Source organism: Pecten maximus, chromosome 6, assembly GCF_902652985.1.
Source record: "Pecten maximus chromosome 6, xPecMax1.1, whole genome shotgun sequence".
Lineage (NCBI taxonomy): Eukaryota > Metazoa > Mollusca > Bivalvia > Pectinida > Pectinidae > Pecten > Pecten maximus.
Genome location: NC_047020.1, coordinates 24715000 through 24736178, shown reverse-complemented (window position 1 = coordinate 24736178; position 21179 = coordinate 24715000). Strand labels below are relative to the sequence as shown.

Below are 21179 nucleotides of genomic sequence, written 5' to 3'. Positions count from 1 at the left end.
TAAATCAATAACAAAAATGGTTCATATATTTCTATATATGACTTCACAAATTATGCGGTGTCTGAAGATCTGAATGAAGTGAATAAATGATGTATTAAATTATTTTTATGAAATATTCAAGTCATAGATCATTCTTTTTTTTTTAAAGTACTGATTTCAGGTCCATTTTGGTAATTCAACTATAACGGCAATTAAAATACTTCTCGTTTTTTTGTTAAAGCTGGAAAACGGAAATCCGGATTATCTAAAAACAAATGCAAAAAGACTTGTGATATTCACTTAATTTGATATTCAGCCGTTAATTATTATTTGTAGTTTTATAACTTTTGATATATTGTGATTGATTCTCTATATAATATTGCTGTGGAACTTGTGTTATTTTTCAAACAAATTCATTTTAATAATTTGTTAATTTAAAATTTTCATCAAGTCATGATCAGGACTTGAAATTCTCACTACACCATACTTCAAACACGGAGTAATCAATGAATTGATAAACTGAAAATTTACCTTAAATAATTTTTCAATATACAACACATGTTCAGATGACTATTTGTGCCATGCTGTTTCAAGATTTCAGTTACAATTCTAAAATTGAATTAGTATGTAAATATATGTTATCCTGTCAATATCCACAAAGCGAGTGTAGTTTACTGTACTCAAAGTCATGCCAGTAGATAGCGGTACATATACTTACTGCTTACATCTAGTGCTTACTTGTGTGAATAAATCAATAACAAAAATGGTTCATATATTTCTATATATGACTTCACAAATTATGCGGTGTCTGAAGATCTGAATGAAGTGAATAAACGATGTATTAAATTATTTTTATGAAATATTCAAGTCATAGATCATTCTTTTTTTTTAAAGTACTGATTTCAGGTCCATTTTGGTAATTCAACTATAACGGCAATTAAAATACTTCTCGTTTTTTTGTTAAAGCTGGAAAACGGAAATCCGGATTATCTAAAAACAAATGCAAAAAGACTTGTGATATTCACTTAATTTGATATTCAGCCGTTAATTATTATTTGTAGTTTTATAACTTTTGATATATTGTGATTGATTCTCTATATAATATTGCTGTGGAACTTGTGCTATTTTTCAAACAAATTCATTTTAATAATTTGTTAATTTAAAATTTTCATCAAGTCATGATCAGGACTTGAAATTCTCACTACACCATACTTCAAACACGGAGTAATCAATGAATTGATAAACTGAAAATTTACCTTAAATAATTTTTCAATATACAACACATGTTCAGATGACTATTTGTGCCATGCTGTTTCAAGATTTCAGTTACAATTCTAAAATTGAATTAGTATGTAAATATATGTTATCCTGTCAATATCCACAAAGCGAGTGTAGTTTACTGTACTCAAAGTCATGCCAGTAGATAGCGGTACATATACTTACTGCTTACATCTAGTGCTTACTTGTGTGAATAAATCAATAACAAAATGATTCATATATTTCTATATATGACTTCACAAATTATGTGGTGTCTGAAGATCTGAATGAAGTGAATAAACGATGTATTACATTATTTTTTATGAAATATTCAAGTCATAGATCATTCTCTTAAAAATATTGATTTCAAGTCCATTTTGGTAATTTTACTATGACGGCAATCAGGCCTAGAATGGCGAATAAGCCCCTAATATTTTACATATGATTAATTTTGACATTGGAGAACATAAAATTGTGTCCATTCTCTAAGCACTGGTAGAATGTACAGAATAGAGCTTCATAAATATATTCTCAAAATTACTAATTACCCCGGTAAATATAACATTTTACATAAACATCCCATGACTGATGGTGAACTTAAACTTGCAAATCTCCTGTGTCATTCCAATTTTGATATGTGTAAATATATACACGTACTGTATATATATATATATATATAGTTATAGATATGGAATGCTTCACAATTTGCATACAGTTAAGGAATCTTATAACACCCCCAAAAATGTTCTCACCACATAAAGGTGTGATTTGTGCAATTACATTGCTGAATTGTGTGGTTCAGTATGATTGGATGATCAACATTGGAAAAGGACAATAAATAGGGAATGTGTCGTCCCATCGAATGGACTGTAATCTTTGTGATCAGGTTTGAAGTTGAAAATGAATCTTGAAGTTTTCTTTTCCTGTTTGCTGAATTATTCGATGAAGATAGTCTTTATCTGGTTGTTATTTTTTATCACATTGTTTACCATCCTGTAATTATACCAGAAGTTTATCTTCTCATATACAGATTTATTAACATCAAATGATTCCTGAACAAAAGGAGTCAAGTTTTTTGTTTTGAAGTACCATAAATGCTTGAGTACAGTTTCAATAGGATACATTCCTAATTCGGGCCTTGATTAGCAGCTCTGGTTTTGGTTTTCAGTAATTCTTTATGTGTGTTTCATCATATTAAGTTGAAATACAACTATGTATGCCAAACTAACGATGGAACTAGACTAAATTTAGTTCATATGAGAAGTTGGCATCAATAAGGTCACAGAGTCCTGGCTGTATTATAACTGATGATGCCTTCCCGAAAGAAAGAAGACATATTTTATTTTCATCGATCCAAGATAGATCAACAAACTTCCAATTTCAATTAGGATCTTACAGAAACATGCATGTGTACAATCAAATCAGAACAGCTGCAAACATTTCAAATTATTTGCAATTAATTCCTAAACCGATATCAGTAAATTTATCAACTTAAAACTAAGAAGATTACTGATTTTGCATTAAACAATAATGTTCGTTTACAGTACTTCCAGTACTTTGATTCATTGATATTGTTTCTCCTAGAAAGAAATATACCATTAATGGCTTCATTGTTTCTTTGATTTTAATTACATTGTATTCCTAAAATTAAACGTAGACTATTACAACACAGAGCAACATGTTTGGTTAGGTACATTATGTACTTATTATATTATAATTTGAGACACTGCAAATAGGGATCAAATGTTTATTGCTTTTGTAGACATTTCTTTGATTATCAATATTTGCAGTATATTAGGAAGTCAAAAATTATATGTAATCAGTAACAATTTGTTCATCATGGAGAACTCTCCTGAAATTTTTAGCTTACTTAATAATATAAAGTTTGAAAAAATCAATTATGATGTTTAACCACAGACATATAATGCTACACTGACATTGAACCAAGGACCTTCATTTTCCACACAATTATTCTCCAAATTTCAGAGATAAAAACAACAATATATATATATAGTTTCTGTTTTTCAAAAGTACAGATTTATATAAAGTATACCAGCTAAATTTATAAAGAAATTTGGGATTCAGCTGAGGCTTACCGGAGATATGAAGATCGTCTTTTTCAAGTTTTAATGTTTGTCCGGGGGGGCTAATGTCCGGGGGGGCTTTCGTCCGGAGGGGCTTTTGTCCTAGGGGCTAATGTCCGGGGGGGCTTTTGTCCTACACTCGTGTAAGTCATCACCACACCTGGTCAGTTTCTCCTTTTGACAATTAGCCCTATAGGGGGTCTATATTCATAGCCTGGTCAATTAAACTAAGGCGGGTATCTGTGGTCAGATTTCTTGATCTGTTTACTTGTACCTAAATTAACACTTTGATACAGGTTTTTCAATTCAATTAGTTTATTACTTAAACTGTATACGGTTTATCAGTACAAGTACAGTGAATAAATACAGTGAAAATATAGATAAATACATACAAACAAAATAATCAAGTTCGGACACACAGAGACCATGCACACATACGTGACCGCAGCGCTAGTGTAGAGAGTGATTTTACGATGTATTTTTAGATTAAATGCTATCATCTTTTGTTGCCGAGAATAATAAATTTTCCTAAATTTGAAAGATCCTTATATGACCTTAATATTTCCGGTTTCTAAAAGTTGTACACATTTTCGTTTTTTCTATAGTAGTACAGTTTGATACAACGCTCTTCCACTTCTCGATACAACATTCACTCCATCAGACACCATTTCACTGGCCTTCCACTTCTCGATACAACATTCACTCCATCAGACACCATTTCACTGGCATTTCTACTTGTTCGCTTCGTCTAGAATCTGCTTTTTATAAGAACCAGACAATTTATTCAGAAACAGTCGAATATTTGTGAGCGTCAACAGTAGCACTTTCGTAGCATTGCAGTCGTAATACCGTAGCACTTCCGTACCATTTCCGTAGCATTACCGTAGCACTTCCGTACCATTTCCGTAGCATTTCCATAGCACTTCCGTACCGTTTCCGTAGCATTACCGTACCATTTCCATAGCACTTCCGTAGCGTTTGCGTTTAAGACGGAACTGCAGACATACACGGGTCTGTAAGAACACCATGACAATAGGATTGGGATGGATAGGATCGTTCCTACGAAATCTCCAACCAAAAAGGGATATTCATAGTACTGGTGGGATTCAGCTGAGGCTTACCGGAGATATGAAGATCGTCTTTTTCAAGTTTTAATGTTTTTAGGGTCAAGTGTTATTTTTAGTGTTTGTTGGACATCCAAGATGGCCACCATGATCACCATCTTGAAATACACAGTTTATACTTCTTCTCAAGTTCCACCTGTGAGATTTAAGTACAACATGCCTGGAATGAACTTGAGATGTTTCTGACCAAGTGTTGTTGATTTCTGGGTTGATTCAAAATCCAAGATAACCACTTTGACTGCCATTTTGAAAATAACATTTAAAATCTCATGCAGTACCACCATTTGGATTTAGATGAAATTGAGCTTTGAATAATCCTGAGTGAGATAGTCCAGATCTAGTGCCATTATTTTCACACTGTTCCAAATTCCCACATGGGATCCCAATTGTTGTCACTAACACTTTACTGCTAGTGAGTATGCACATGTATACTAACTACACTTAGTACTATTACTAGGTCTTAATAGTCAGATGAACATACAGGCCAGTGGGCCTCTTCTCCTTCCCTACGTAATATGAAGATTACTGAGATACATGTTCACTGTGTGCAGAAACCATATTGAATAATGATTTCTTTATTATGATTTATATGCAGTACTTAGGTATATAAATGTTAATTATTGTTGAAATAATTTGACCGCTCAATAGAAAAAAGTTAATTATTGCTGAAATAATTTGACCGATCAATAGAAAAAAGGGTCATGATCAAGAGTGGCAGATATTGACAGCATCCCCATTAGCATAGATGTATTGTGAATATTTTTTCATCTTTTGGCAGCTCATATTTATGCTATTGCCACGCAGACAACATCAGTGAGTTGTTTATTGACACACATGTACAGTATAAACATAATTAGTTTGGTGCACTGAAATTTTCACACTTAATTGAATTTGAACAAATTAGCATGATGATGAATTAGTTGGTACATCTACAGAACTTGCCTCAGAAAACAATATATAAGAACCGGCAATTAGCACAATCATAAATTAGCCAAAAGTTTTCAGCCGAAAACCACAAAAATGAAACTACTGCAAAAATATGTATTGGTACAGTATGTAACTTCTGGATGACAAGGCTACCATGCACTAATTTTCAATGCCTGTTGTTGTCCACTTGGGGTAAGGCAGAGATATCTTTTCTTTGCTAAAATTTTGTATTTCTTTTTTTTTCAGACAAGACATGCAATAGAGAAAGTTCTTGACTGGGAAAATACACGTTTATATCACAAAGTAAGATTTTTTCTCTAGAAAAACACATTTTTATACTTGTATCACTGATAAGTTCAAAAATTTTCAGGAATTTCAGGAATTTGGCTGAATTGATATAAACGACATCTTATGTGAAACTAAACAATGGATATCGCTCATATTTGATTGGTAGCATCCCTAAGGGTTAGGGATTTAAAAAGCTACAAATGGTCCAGCTGACCCCCCAGGGGGCTGAGGGGCAGGGCCAAAAGTGAGCAGTTTGGCCATATTGCTATAAACACTTTTTTTGTCATGTTGAAACTGTTGAGATTCCCAACACATAACCATATATAGCATCGTTGGGCACCATGAGATAACCACAATCCTGTTGTAGAAATAGGCCTGTGGGTCTTTCCCAACCCCTAGGGAACTTAAGTTACTTTAAACACAATCATGTTGTAGAAACAATCCCTGGGGTCTTTCCACTCTCCGAAGGAGACTTGACTGCACTTCTGGGTTTTATCTTTGAAGCAGTTGAGGTCCCCATAACTATATATATAGTGTTGTTAGACATTAACAAATAAAGCTATTAACAAATTGAACATAAACATATTTTGACGTTTGGTGAAATCCAACCAGGTGAGCAATACAGGCCCTCTGCCAGGGCCTCTTGTTTATTTCAGTATTCATTTGTGGTTTGGAGATCTCCTTCATTTTTCGACCGATTTCTTTGAAACTTGGCAGGCTTTATCATCGTGATATGTTGTCGTGTGGCCCTGAAAAGAATTTTGATTTGACGATTTTTGCAAAAGTTATTTTTACAATTTGTTATTTCAGTATTTGATATCCTCCAACATTGTTTAACAGATCTCTTTGATATGTTGAATATATATTATCATCCTGATATGAAGTTGTGTCTGCCTGAAAAGAATTCCAATTCGACTGATTTTTCAAAAGTTATTGCCCTTTGTTTATTTCATTATTCATTTTTTTTTTGTCCGGAGATCATGTTGTTTATTTCATTATTCATTTTTTTTTGTCTGGAGATCATGTTGTTTATTTCATTATTCATTTTTTTTTGTCCGGAGATCATGTTGTTTATTTCATTATTCATTTTTTTTTTGTCCGGAGATCATGTTGTTGCCCTGAAAAATTTTTTGATTCAACGATTTTTGAGAAAATTTATTTATTGCCCTTTGTTTATTTCAGTATTTGATTTTTGTCAGTTTGGAGATTTCCTCCTATAGTTTTCGACCAATTTCTATGAAACTTAAAATGCATTTATGATTAGAGTCATGATATAAAGCTACATTTCCCAGAAATTTCAACTATTTTTCCAGAAGTTATTGGAGTCAATTTCTGATGTTGAAGACTTGAGTACTTGTTTTCCTCAAACTGTCTGAAAATTAAGTATTGATGTTGTGAAAAGTGAGATTCATAGCATGCCTGATAGCCACTCTTTAAGATGATGCAAATCTTGCTTTAATACATATATTAATATATTATATTTATAACAGTATATGATATTGGACAGGTGCATATTGTTCTGCCCTGCAGTACTTGTTACACTATCATTTCTACATTACTAGTTTTGGCATCCTCAGTACTCCAGGGGTAACACTTTTGGTCTCTACAACCCTGGAATGTATCATCATCTTCTCAGCTTTAGTGTTTTCAGTAGCTGTATAATCAAAAGAATGTTTTGATTTTTAATTGAATTTATTTGATTTGCTACCATTATTTATTAATCATTGCCTGTGTTTTCTCCACAGCTTGGGTTGCACTGGCGACTAAGTAAACAGCGTTGTGATTCCAGCAGTATGATGGAATACGTAAGTTTGCTTCTCATCATTTCTGTTACCATAGTTTTGATCCATTCACTCACAACAGAACCCAGGAATTAAGTAACATACACATACAGGATTAAGTTGTGTATAGGGGAAAGTACCCGGGAAAAACCTTATGAAAATCAAGTTCATAGAATAAAATTTAATTTTTAAGAATTTTCTTTATGTCACAAGAGAACTAGAAGTAATACAAACATAATTAATTGATTATTGAGTAATTTTTATTGAAGAAAGGAAGTGAGATAATTTGATAAATTTTAAGAACGCCGATGTGGCGCAGCGGTATAGGCTGCGGGTATTTCTGGCTAGGCGATTGGGTGCCCTAGATCGTGAGTTCGAGGCCCGGTCAGGGCACGAGTCAAAAAGTTGTCTTCCTTCGTCATTTGTATTGCTAAGTTATATACAGTGGACCCAAGATAATCCGATCACCTTCGTTCCCAGTCCAAACCGTCCGGATTACGAGTTTTCCGGACTGCCGAATTTCGTGTACCAGGTCAAAAAATTGTCGTGTAAGAGTTATCTCCCTTAATTATATACAATCCGGGACGTTTCATAAACACGTCTAATTGTCAGACTTTTTAACAATAAATATACTTATGTTTCTGATATGATTCTTGTTTTGTTTTGTAGAAAGTAAAAAATCAACTATGTTTTTAAAAGAACATATAAAGTGAAAGTTGTTTTATTTATAGCGGGCATATGTGACCTACAAACAACACACATGTGTCACGTCCCGGAGGTTCACAAACAAGTAGAAATTACAAACGTTAAATACCTTAAATAAAATACCCGGATTTTACAACTTACCGTCAGTCCATGTTTTTTTTATGATTTTTACGTACCAGAAACCCCAAGCTATCTATTTAAAAGTACGCAACACCAGCGAGAACTCTATCCAAGATGTCCGATAATTATTAAACCCGTATTCACTTAACAATGTGACGCTTAGTTAAGTATCAGACGACTATTGACTAATTTGTGTGTAATCAACCCAGTTCTTGTGATCACTGCTTAATACGTAAATGTGTATGTAATTAATAACATGCATCTTTCAATGAGACGTCGTTTCACGTAACGGTGTTACAAGCCGATATCCGTGTTTACCCAATAAAAGTGTTAATGATGTTAATTACCGATCATAAATTTATTACATGTATTTGAGATTGATTAATTATCGTATCACGTACTGTATGTTTGTGCATAAATTCTGTAACATTTAGGTCGTAGAGAAAAAGCAATGTACCGTTATAAAAACAAAAGCTACACATTGTAACACAGGTAAACACCCAGGGCTATGACCTGGCAGCGGTCGCTATGACTACGCACAGTGTCAAATGATAGTCTGTACAGCTGTCGACACGGGTGACTTGCCCCGACATTTTTTAGCCCACCATCATCAGATGGTGGGCTATTCAAATCGCCCTGCGTCCGTGGTCCGTCGTCCGTCCGTCCGTCCCTCCGTCCGTCCGTCCCTCCGTCCGTCCGTCCGTCCCTCCGTCCGTCCGTCCGTCCGTAAACAATTCTTGTTATCGCTAATCCTCAGAAAGTACTGAAGGGATCTTTCCCAAATTTCATATGTGGGTTCCCCTTGGTGCCTAGTTATGCATATTGAATTTTTAGACCAATCGGAAAACAACATGGCCGACAGGCAGCCATCTTGGATTTCGGCAATTGAAGTTTGTTATCGCTATTTCTGAGAAAGTACTGAAGGGATCTTTCTCAAATTTCATATGTAGGCTTCCCTTGGTGCCTAGTTATGCATTTTGAATTTTGAGACCAATCGGAAAACAACATGGCCGACAGGCAGCCATCTTGGATTTTGATAATTGAAGTTTGTTATCGCTATTCCTGAGAAAGTACTGAAGGGATCTTTCTCAAATTTCACATGTAGGCTTCCCTTGGTGCCTAGTTATGCATATTGCATTTTGAGACCAATCGGAAAACAACATGGCCGACAGGCAGCCATCTTGGATTTTGATAATTGAAGTTTGTTATCGCTATTTCTGAGAAAGTACTGAAGGGATCTTTCTCAAATTTCATATGTAGGCTCCCCTTGGTGCCTAGTTATGCATATTGCATTTTGAGACCAATCGGAAAACAACATGGCCGACAGGCAGCCATATTGGATTTTGATAATTGAAGTTTGTTATCGCTATTTCTGAGAAAGTACTGAAGGGATCTTTCTCAAATTTCATATGTAGGTTCCCCTTGGTGCTTAGTTATGCATATTGCATTTTGAGACCAATCGGAAAACAACATGGCCGACAGGCAGCCATCTTGGATTTTGACAATTGAAGTTTGTTATCGCTATTTCTGAGAAAGTGCTGAAGGGATCTTTCTCAAATTTTATATGTAGATTCCCCTTGGTGCCTAGTTATGCATATTGCATTTTGAGACCAATCGGAAAACAACATGGCCGACAGGCAGCCATTTTGAATTTTGACAATTGAAGTTTGTTATCGCTATTTCTCAGAAACTTATGAAGGGATCTTTCTGAAATTTCATATAAAGGTTCCTCTTAGTGCCTAGTTATGCATATTGCGTTTTGAGACCAATTGGAAAACAACATGGCCGACAGGCAGCCATCTTGGATTTTGACAATTGAAGTTTGTTATCGCTATTTCTCAGAAAGTACTGAAGGGATCTTTCTCAAATTTCATATGTAGGTTTCCCGCAGTGCGTAGTTATGCATATTGCATTTTGAGACCAATCGAAAAACAACATGGCCGACAGGCAGCCATCTTAGATTTTGACAATTGAAGATTGTTATCGCTATTTATCAGAAATTGCTGAAAGGATCTTTCTGAATTTCATTTGTAGGTTGCCCTCTGTGTCTAGTTATACATATTGGATTTTGAGACCAGTCAGAAAACAACCTGGCTGACAGGCAGCCATCTTGTATTTTGAAAATTGAAGTTTGTTATCGCTATTGTACAGAAGGTACTGAAGGGATTTTTCTCAAATTCCATATGTAGGTTCCCCTTGGTCCCTGGTATTGCATTTTGGGACCAATCGGAAAACAACATGGCCGACAGACAGCCATTATCGCTAAATCTTAAATTTTATATATAGGTTCCCCTTGTTTGAAAAGTACTAGATCTAGAGGGCTGTTTCTGAATTTACACAGATTAGTAAGACTTAGAAGAAGGGAAAAGTAGAGAAAAGATCAATCTGACATGGAACCTATAAAGATCATTCAATGGTGGGCGCCAAGATCCCTCTGGGATCTCTTGTTTCTCCTCGTGGTGAAAAAATCGTCCGGATTATTGAGGGAAATTTACTAATGAAAAGTACGTTCCGTTCCCAAAATGGGCTTATATATGAGGGAGCTACAGTAGATCACCCTCATCAGAGGTTTCAGAGGTTGACATGTATTATTGATAGATTTTTAGCCCACCATCATCAGATGGTGGGCTATTCAAATCGCCCTGCGTCCGTGGTCCGTGGTCCGTCCGTCCGTCCGTCCGTCCGTCCCTCCGTCCATAAACAATTCTTGTTATCGCTATTTCTGAGAAAGTGCTGATGGGATCTTTCTCAAATTTCATATGTAGGTTCCCCTTGGTGCCTAGTTGTGCATATTGCATTTTGGGACCGATCGGAAAACAACATGGCCGACAGGCAGCCATCTTGGATTTTGACAATTGAAGTTTGTTATCTCTATTTCTGAAAAAGTATTGAAGGGATCTTTCTCAAATTTCATATGTAGGTTCCCCTTGGTGCCTAGTTGTGCATATTGCATTTTGGGACCAATCGGAAAACAACATGGCCGACAGGCAGCCATCTTGGATTTTGTCATTTGAAGTTTGTTATCTCTATTTCTGAGAAAGTATTGAAGGGATCTTTCTCAAATTTTATATGTAGGTTCCCCTTGGTGCCTAGTTATGCATATTGCATTTTGGGACCGATCAGAAAACAACATGGCCGACAGGCAGCCATCTTGGATTTTGACAATTGAAGTTTGTTATCTCTATTTCTGAGAAAGTATTGAAGGGATCTTTCTCAAATTTCATATGTAGGTTCCTCTTGGTGCTTAGATATGCATATTGCATTTTGGGACCGATCAGAAAACAACATGGCCGACAGGCAGCCATCTTGGATTTTGACAATTGGAGATTGTTATCGCTATTTCTGAGGAAGTACTGAAGGGATCTTTCTCAAATTTCATATGTAGGTTCCCTTTGGTGCCTAGTTATGCATATTTCATTTTGGGACCAATCGGAAAACAACATGGCCGACAGGCAGCCATCTTGGATTTTGACAATTGGAGTTTGTTAACGCTATTTCTGAGGAAGTACTGAAGGGATCTTTCTCAAATTTTATATGTAGGCTCCCTTTGGTGCCTAGTTATGCATATTGCATTTTGGGACCAATCGGAAAACAAAATGGCCGACAGGCAGCCATCTTGGATTTTGACAATTGAAGTTTGTTATCGCTATTTCTGTGAAAGTACTGAAGGGATCTTTCTCAAATTTCATATGCAGGTTCCTCTTTGTGCCTGGTTATGCATATTGCATTTTGAGACTAATCAGAAAACAACATGGCTGACAGGCAGCCATCTTGGATTCTGACAATTAAAGTTTGTTATCGCTATTTCTGTGAAAGTAATGAAGGGATCTTTCTCAAATTTCATATGTAGGTTCCCCTTGATGCCTACTTATGCATATTGCATTTTGAGACCAATAGGAAAACAACATTGCTGACAGGCAGCCATCTTGGATTTTGACAATTAAAATTTGTTATCGCTATTTCTCAGAAAGTAATGAAGGGATCTTTCTGAAATTTCATATGCAGGTTCCCCTCAGTGCCTAGTTATGCATATTGCATTTTGAGACCAATCAGAAAACAACATGGCTGACAGGCAGCCATCTTGGATTTTGACAATTGAAGTTTGTTATCGCTATTTCTCAGAAAGTAATGAAGGGATCTTTCTAAAATTTCATATGCATGTTTCCGTCAGTGCCTAGTTATGCATATTGCATTTTGAGACTAATCAGAAAACAACATGGCCGACAGGCAGCCATTTCGGATTTTGACAATTGAAGTTTGTTATCGCTATTTCTGTGAAAGTACTGAAGGGATCTTTTTCAAATTTCATATGTAGGTTTCCCTCAGTGCCCAATTTTGCATATTGGGACCGATAGGAAAACAACATGGCCGACAGACAGCCATTATAGCTAAATCTTAAATTCTGTATATAGGTTCCCCTTGTTTGAAAAGTACTAGAGGGCTGTTTCTGAATTTACACAGATAAGTAAGACTTAGAGGAAGGGAAAAGTAGGGAAAAGATCAATCTGACATGGAACCTATAAAGATCATTCAATGGTGGGCGCCAAGATCCCTCTGGGATCTCTTGTTATGATTGCTTTTAATTAAGATTGATCAAGCTACAGATTGTTAATATTCCACAGGTTTGATTATACAAGAATGGGAGAGTTATTTTACCTGTATTATTGTATTTGATTTGAGTACAGACACTTTGTAAAGCTTAAATACTCTGTTCAGAATCATATATAGTAAATACTTTATGTGCTATGTTATGATATTTGTGTAAAACATTGATGTGTATTTTGTATTTCAGGTGTTGCTGATTGACTTCCTACCAAAGATCCCTATATTTCGACCAGACTAACAGCCAGTCAATCCTCCCTGCCACAAATCATCATGTATATTTGATCATCCTCATCCTAGGCCATGACATCATCCAAACATCCCATCTAGATGTCACTTTTCGCGCCTTTTCTTTAGCTTACTGATGATTGATGAAATGCTTGTAGTGTGTGTTATTTTTAACAAACTGTTGATTATGTATCTGATATGTTAAATCTTGGTCTGTAAGTATGTAAAAAAAAACAAATGTCAGGTTTTTATGATTTTAGAGAAGTTTGGATGAGTTGAATTCTCTGGACATAAAATCTTTGATTATAAAATCAGTGCAAAAATACTTACCTGGTATATACAATTGTATAGAGGGATGGAGACAGAATTTTTTTTAGCTTCAGGACCATCACCCAAACAAAGCCTCCACTGTGTGAATGTTCTTTGTTAAGAAACGTACTCCTCTTCCCAATCATCACACAAGAAAATTTCAAATCCCCACATCAATCACTAGATACAACCTCTTTAAGATGGAGATGATAAAAACAGAAGTTCTATGTGAATGTGTTTGTAAATGTTGATTTGAATTTCAATATGTGTTTTTACATAAAGTTTTAAGTTAATATTTTAATTGTTGGTAATTATTGTCAACATAGTTGCTGGTCAACAGTCATACATGTATATTAAACAGTATCAGTTTTTGTGTGTGGAATATTTCATGAAAACATTTGAAACGTTCATTAATTTATCTCACATTTGTTTTAATGAAATGATGTTGGTCTGTTTTTCTTTTGTTTGCTAGCCTCACTACACATAAATACTCTAGACTAGTAACATGTTTTATACAACTTAAATATCTACTGTTTTGTCTTGGTGGGCATCACATGGTATGTAGTTGATCGAGAGCATGAATTTTAAAATGACTGTGCTTGGCATTCTGTAATGTTGAGGATTGAGCTCTATGCTCTGCCATGTTGAGGACTGAAAACTAGACTCTGTTATGTTGAGGATTGAATGCTAGGCTCTGCTTTGTTGAGGACAGAACATTAGGCTCTGCTATGTTGAGGATTGAATGCTAGGCTCTGCTATGTTGAGGATTGAACGCTAGACTGTGCTAAGTTTAGGATTGAACGCTAGGCTCTGCTATGTTGAGGATTGAACGCTAGACTCTGCTATGTTGAGGACTGAACACTACACTCTGCTATGTTGAGGACAGAACATTAGGCTCTGCTATGTTGAGGATTGAATGCTAGGCTCTGCTATGTTGAGGATTGAACGCTAGACTCTGCTATGTTTAGGATTGAACGCTAGGCTCTGCTATGTTGAGGATTGAACGCTAGACTCTGCTATGTTGAGGACTGAACGCTAGGCTCTGCTATGTTGAGGACTGAACACTAGGCTCTGCTATGTTGAGGATTGAACGCTAGACTGTGCTATGTTGAGGACTGGATTCTAGACTGCAATGTTGATCGCGGACTGAAAGCTAGACTCTGCAATGTTGATCGCGGACTGAAAGCTAGACTCTGCAATGTTGATCGCGGACTGAAAGCTAGGCTCTGCAATGCTGAGGACTGCATACTATTGTAGAGCCAAACCTCATTATTCCAAATTCTGATAACTCGAAGACCGTGCTTAACTCAGAGCAAACATGCAGTTCTGACTTTAAAGTTTCTATGTAAAATATACTGTTTTACGCATTTTAATTCCTATTGACTTTGAGGGAGTTTTGACTGTATGTCCGTTGAATGCTATACCTACTTGAAAATTTATGTCAATGTAATCTCTGATAATATGCAGAATGGAAAGCTCACTGATGGCTTGTTATCTAAAGAATTAGGAGCATCAGCTTGATAATACAGCAAAACAGGAATAGAATTCTAATATACCTTGATTAGCTTTGTTTTCACTGTAAACATGTACACCACCACCTTATAATCTGCACTCCCTTAAAACTGTGTATATGATTCCACCACTGTGGTACTTCACAAAATAACATAATTTCTCTGAAAATCAGAATGTAAATATTGCTATATTTTATGTTAAGAAGTTGACAATTTAAACCTGAAACGATACCTCTATAGACGTGACATTGAATTGTTCAAACAAATTATAATGAAGATTTCATGATATTAAATGACAAATTTCAGGATGTAAAAGTTTCAGAGGTCAACAACAAGTTATGATGTGATGTATTTATAGAAATTTTACATTTGACTTTTTCCAAGGTTTTATGGCTATCAGGGATATTTGCGTCAGGTTTGTGAAGTAAGTTGCTAATCCATGTAATTAGCAACAAAGTGTATTATATAGTAAATATTGGAATGTGTAAATAATAATTGAGTGTGAAAATGTTTTAGATGCTTAACTTAGAACCAATATACAATGTATATATATGTTATAGATCATAACCAACACTTCAGACTCTAGAATACCTCCTAGTCTGTCAGCATTGATAACAAAACTCTGTTTGGTTCATATAACGTGATTTATGGAAGGGATATGACACACATAAAAAGTTCTTTTGAGTCACTAAACATCCATTGACCAATCCAATGGTCATGTACGATAAAACTAGGGCTACAATAAACATTGTCTGATGGTAGCCAATGATACTTTAGAATGCAGTATACCTTATCTATTCTGGGTAAGCATAAACTGTATACATTGTTCTTTATTTTCATTAATCAGCTAAATGTCCTTACATTATGAATGATTAGAATTTGGTTTTACATTTCTGAGATAATTCCTCTGTATTAAATGTTAATACAAACTTACCTGTGGTCAAGGAATTGACTGATCATAATACAGACATACCTGTGGTCAACGTATTGACTGATCATAATACAGACTTACCTGTGGTCAAGGTATTGACTGATCATGATACAGACTTACCTGTGGTCAAGGTATTGACTGATCATAATACAGACTTACCTGTGGTCAAGGTATTGACTGATCATAATACAGACTTACCTGTGGTCAAGGTATTGACTGATCATAATACAGACTTATCTGTGGTCAAGGTATTGACTGATCATCAGTACAGTAGCTGCCAGTCTGTCATGAACATACATATAAAGCCTGTAATGTCATGATATTGTGACAGCAGCCTTCACTGATAGGCTATCAAATTTCTTCAAGTTAATGACCTTGACCGAATTTAAGATCTAACTGTTTAATTCTTAAGATAGTAATAACATTGGGTCAGTAACATTCTGGGATTCAGATTTGTAAAATAATTTACCTCATAATGTATATCATTATGGTTGCTAAGTTTTATTTTTGTTTGTTTTTGTTAAGAAAAACAAATAATCAATTACAATTACATTACTGTGTATAAAAAAGGAGTCATGTTCATTGTGTTTGAATCTTTAAAGATCAAACAGATCATTATCAATGCTATTGTATGCTGTCTCAGGTTAATGGAAGTTAATTAAGAAATAGCTTATGTGTTTTTGCATTTCTTGAAATTGAATTTGTATTTGCATTGTGTTTTGTATGTGTGTATGAAATGTTTTACAGAGGTGATAAACCTTCTTAATGATCATAAGTCATTAAACTGCTGTGTTATATATGTTTAACAGGGACCCAAGATAAATGGTGACCATTGTTGTTTTAGATATCTATCAGAAATGTAAAAAGTATATTGTTCACAAATGACTCATTGTAATTTGTAAAAGATGTGTATCTTACTACAATTATTTATCCTTCAATATGCCCCCCTCCCTGTGTAGTAAGGGCTTATTGTGAAACGACTTAAGCTTTCTGTTTTAAAAATGAAGATTCTAATGAAAATTAAGTAGTGGGCTTATTTGTGGGCAAGGGCTGATTTGTGGATAAATACGACAACTCCCTAAACTGAAACTGGTTCTACAATGTCCAACTTGCTTGGCTTTACACCAAATGGAACCCTAGTATTAAACCTTATGACAAATGAGTTTTCACATTCAAACATTCAGGTTAAGAGAATGAGTAAATTTGGTGTCGTCTCATCTTGGTCAATTTCCCCGGTGTTGTATAAGTATTCCCAGCAATGTATTCCGGTAAAACTTGTAGTGAAAGCTTAAATCATATCAGTTTCTTTTATTATTTGTAGAGATTCTGACGTTGTGAAAGAATCACTTGCTGAAAATAAGATTTTCAAAGTTGAAATAGTCATTCCCAAACATGGATGGAGCTTGAATTGCACAGAAAGCTAGAAAATTATGTGTAAGGTCTTGTTGTCTGCTCTCTGTAGCCTTCATCATACAAATAAAGCGACTATTTTATGAAGGCAACAAGTCTAGTCATCAAAAGACAGTGTACACATTTCTTACTGGTTGTGCTATGTACAGTATTGTGTAAAACTCTGATCATATATACTTGCCAGTATGAAGAAAATGTTTCATAAACGCCATATAAACACTCTGCCCAGAGAAGTTTGCTGCCCCTGTCTACTCTAGTCATGGTAAATAAATGTCAGATAAAGGAGCTATTCCAGACAATGTGATAGATGTAGGTCTTTTACAAAGAGATTTAGAGAACAAGAAAGGGACCAGTATATATAACAGTTCCTGTCAATTAGCTGGAGATAAATGTACTTGTTTACTTACTGTTAGAACAATGAATTTCATATGTGATTGTGCAACTGTGAATATAAATTTAACAAGTTCAATTTTGTAAAAGTACTGATATTTCAGAATGTTTTAAACCAAAAACGAATTTAAGCTGAAATTGGGATGGTTATTGATAACATTTTTTGTAACTGAAAATTGAGATTTGGAGATGTGTTCTGGTCCAGTTCAAATTTCTTTTTCTCTGTAATGTCTCTGTTATAAACCAGAGTATTAGGTAGTGAAATGTTTGTGCCATGTATATATTCCAACAGTAACAACATACACATTGTGCTATATATTATGTTAATGATATGTGTGTTATAGTATAGATTGCATGCTGACTGTATGATTGTAACTATCAATGCAAAATAAATGACAGGTTTGATCTGGATGCAATGTCAAGATTCCCTTTCAAACATCGCTTAAAAGGGATAAAGAATAACCATGTTGAAAATTATTATAGGAATGAAATTGTCATTCTAAACTTACAGTCGTAAGAAATTCCTTTTGATGACTAGATATGGCCTATGCATTGCATTTTAGTTAATAATTTGTCAAGATTTTAAGCAGTATTGCATTTTGATTGGCCAATGTATATTTTGCTTAGTTAAGATTGGCAAATGAATATTGCTTGTTTATTTGTTGTTGAAATATCACACTACATTGTTGAACTTCTCTCATGGATCTATGTTGTAAGTGAAAAAGGTTTAAGTATTGGATATAACTTGCCTTCACACTGTAATTGAATTTGTAAGAGTGAGTGCTGTTGTACAGGGATCGATACAACAATAGCATTGAGTTTTAGTTGTCACTGGTTCTTATGAGTTCTTAATGTGAATTTGATAATTTATTTCTTGTGTAAGCAAAAGAAGATACTAATAAACTTTATCTTTCCAATAGTTCAAAGTTACAAGGTTGATGCATTATATTGTACCTGCCTGACATGAATTTTAAATATGTTACTCATAGGAATACACAGATTGTATAACTGTTTGTGGAAAAAAAAATGTCTCAGTTTTAGAATTATTTTAATTGTATACTCATGAATACAACATGGTTTCATACACAAAGATTCAGAAAGACCTACTATGAATATGATTACTTCTACACAGTTTCGACAGTTTATCTAGCAGTTCTGCTTTCATTTTGTAAAATTTGAAATAATTATGGGTATTGGTTTTAATATTTGTTGGATAGGCGACACATGATGTGTAGGAAGAAATGGGAGATCTAGTACTTTGTATGCTGTGTGAGTAGAAATAGGAGATATCCTGAATGTTGTGTGGGAAGAGACAAAAGATAAGTCTGTTTGGTGTGTTTTTAGAAATGGGAGATAATCCTGTATTTAGTGTGGGTGGAGACAATAGATAAATGTGTTTGTTGTGTGGGTAGAAATGGGAAATAAACTGTTTGTTGTGTTTTTAGAAATGAGAGATAGTTGTTGTGTGGGTAGAAAAGGGAGATAATCATGTATGTTATGTGGGTAGAAGTGGGATATAACCTACTCCAACAATGTTGGAGGTTTTACACGGCGAGATGCTTTTGACAGGCGCCGTGTAATCCAGTCGGCAAAATCATATCCAATAGAAAAAGAGCCGACCAGCTGCCTCTTATGTTATAGGAGTAGGATATAACCATGTATGATGTGTTGGTAGAAAAATGAGATAACTATGGTTGTTGTGTGGGTATAAATGGAAGATAACATTGTATGTTGTAAGGGTAGAAAAGGGAGATAATTATGTATGTTGTAAGGGTAGAAAAAGGAGATAATCATGTATGATGTGTAGGTAGAAATGGGAGATAACATCGTATGTTGTAAGGGTAGAAAATGGAGATAACCATGTATGTTGTGTAGGTAGAAAAGGGAGATAATCATGTATGATGTGTAGGTAGAAAAAGGAGATAAACATGTATGATGTGAAGGTAGAAAAGGGAGATAACCATGTATGATGTGTAGGTAGAAAAGGGAGATAACCAAGTTTTTGGGGTAGAAATGGGAGATAACCATGTATGATAACAAAGTTTTGGGGTAGAAATGGGAGATAACCCTGTATGATGTGTAGGTAGAAATGGGAGAAAACCCTGTATGTTGTGAGGCTAGAAATGGGAGATATCAATGTTTGATGTGTGAGTAGGAATGGGAGAAAACAACCATGTATGTTGTATGGGTAGAAATGGGAGATATATCTGTGCTGTGAGCGTATGTTGTGTTGGTAAACATGTTAGATAACCTTACAAGTTCTGTGGATATAGAGCGGAGATATCCCTGTTTGTTGTGGGTAGAGAGGGAATAACCCTATGATCTGTGTTATAAGTGAGAGGAGATAACTCTGATTGATACATTGTATGAGAAGGTAGAAAACCCAGTATGGTGTGCAGGGTAAGAGACGTGATATAATCTACTATGGCGTGTGGATAAAGAATGGCGATAAACATGTATATTATTTGCGTGGATAAAGAAGCCAGAGGTAACTTTTTTGTATAGAGACTGGCTATGTTAATTAGTAGGTTGGAAGACAGGGAATACTATTGTGTGCCTAGGTAGTAATGAGAAAAAGTTGTGTTAGTTTACACATTCCAATGCAAGATATACATTTTCATGTTATAATTCAACAAAATATTGAATGTTAGATTGCATGTGTTTGTCATATAAAGTATTATGTAATATAAGAGAATTGTCTTTTTTTTCAATATAAGAAATTGCTGATCGTATTTTTTTTTTGAATAAAATGTGAAACAATCGCAAAGTGTGTCTTGTTTTAGAAAATTGTCCTTTGTGGGTGCATGGATGAAAGTTTTCAGTATTAATACTGAATTCATTATTTTGGAAAATTGTTCTCTCATATACATGTACATGTATATTAATGTTAATTTTGCAAAACAGGTATTTCAGGTTTTAAAGATTCTGACACTTTCATCCATGTAGGTGATACAAGACCATAGACCACACAGTATGGAAATGATGTTAGTAAACCACCATATAGGGTAGATAATTTAGACAATACACCACACAGTATGGAAATGTTAGTAAACCACCACATAGGATAGAAAATTTAGAAATAGGCCACACAGTATGGAAATGATGTTAGTAAACCACCATATAGGATAGATAATTTAGAAATAGACCACACAGTATGGAAATGATGTTAGTAAACTACCATATAGGGTTGATAATTTAGAAATAGACCACACAGTATGGAAATGATGTTAGTAAACTACCATATAGGGTTGATAATTTTGAAATAGGCCACACAGTATGGAAATGATGTTAGTAAACCACCATATAGGGTAGATAATTTAGACAATACACCACACAGTATGGAAATGATGTTAGTAAACTACCATATAGGGTTGATAATTTTGAAATAGGCCACACAGTATGGAAATGATGTTAGTAAACCACCATATAGGGTAGATAATTTAGAAATAGGCCACACAGTATGGAAATGATGTTAGTAAACCACCATATAGGATAGATAATTTAGAAATAGACCACACAGTATGGAGATGATG

At 34.8% G+C, this 21179-nt stretch overlaps 1 protein-coding gene across 2 annotated transcripts in view; it reads left to right on the top strand.

Annotated features, from left to right (window-relative positions):
- Positions 1 to 20413, top strand: part of LOC117329330 (cysteine-rich hydrophobic domain-containing protein 2-like) — a 37272-nt gene extending 16859 nt beyond the window's left edge. Inside the window, exons 4-7 of one of the 2 annotated variants that reach the window (XR_004533151.1) lie at positions 5618 to 5674; positions 7405 to 7464; positions 13058 to 16055; positions 16095 to 20413. Coding sequence is in view for 1 of the 2 variants with exons in the window: in XM_033887242.1 (XP_033743133.1) it covers positions 5618 to 5674; positions 7405 to 7464; positions 13058 to 13108 (168 nt within the window). In the remaining variant the exon portion in view is untranslated. Of the gene's footprint in view, positions 1 to 5617; positions 5675 to 7404; positions 7465 to 13057 lie in introns of both variants that reach the window. The other variant, XM_033887242.1, reaches the window with a different exon arrangement.
- Positions 20414 to 21179: the final 766 nt, after the last annotated feature.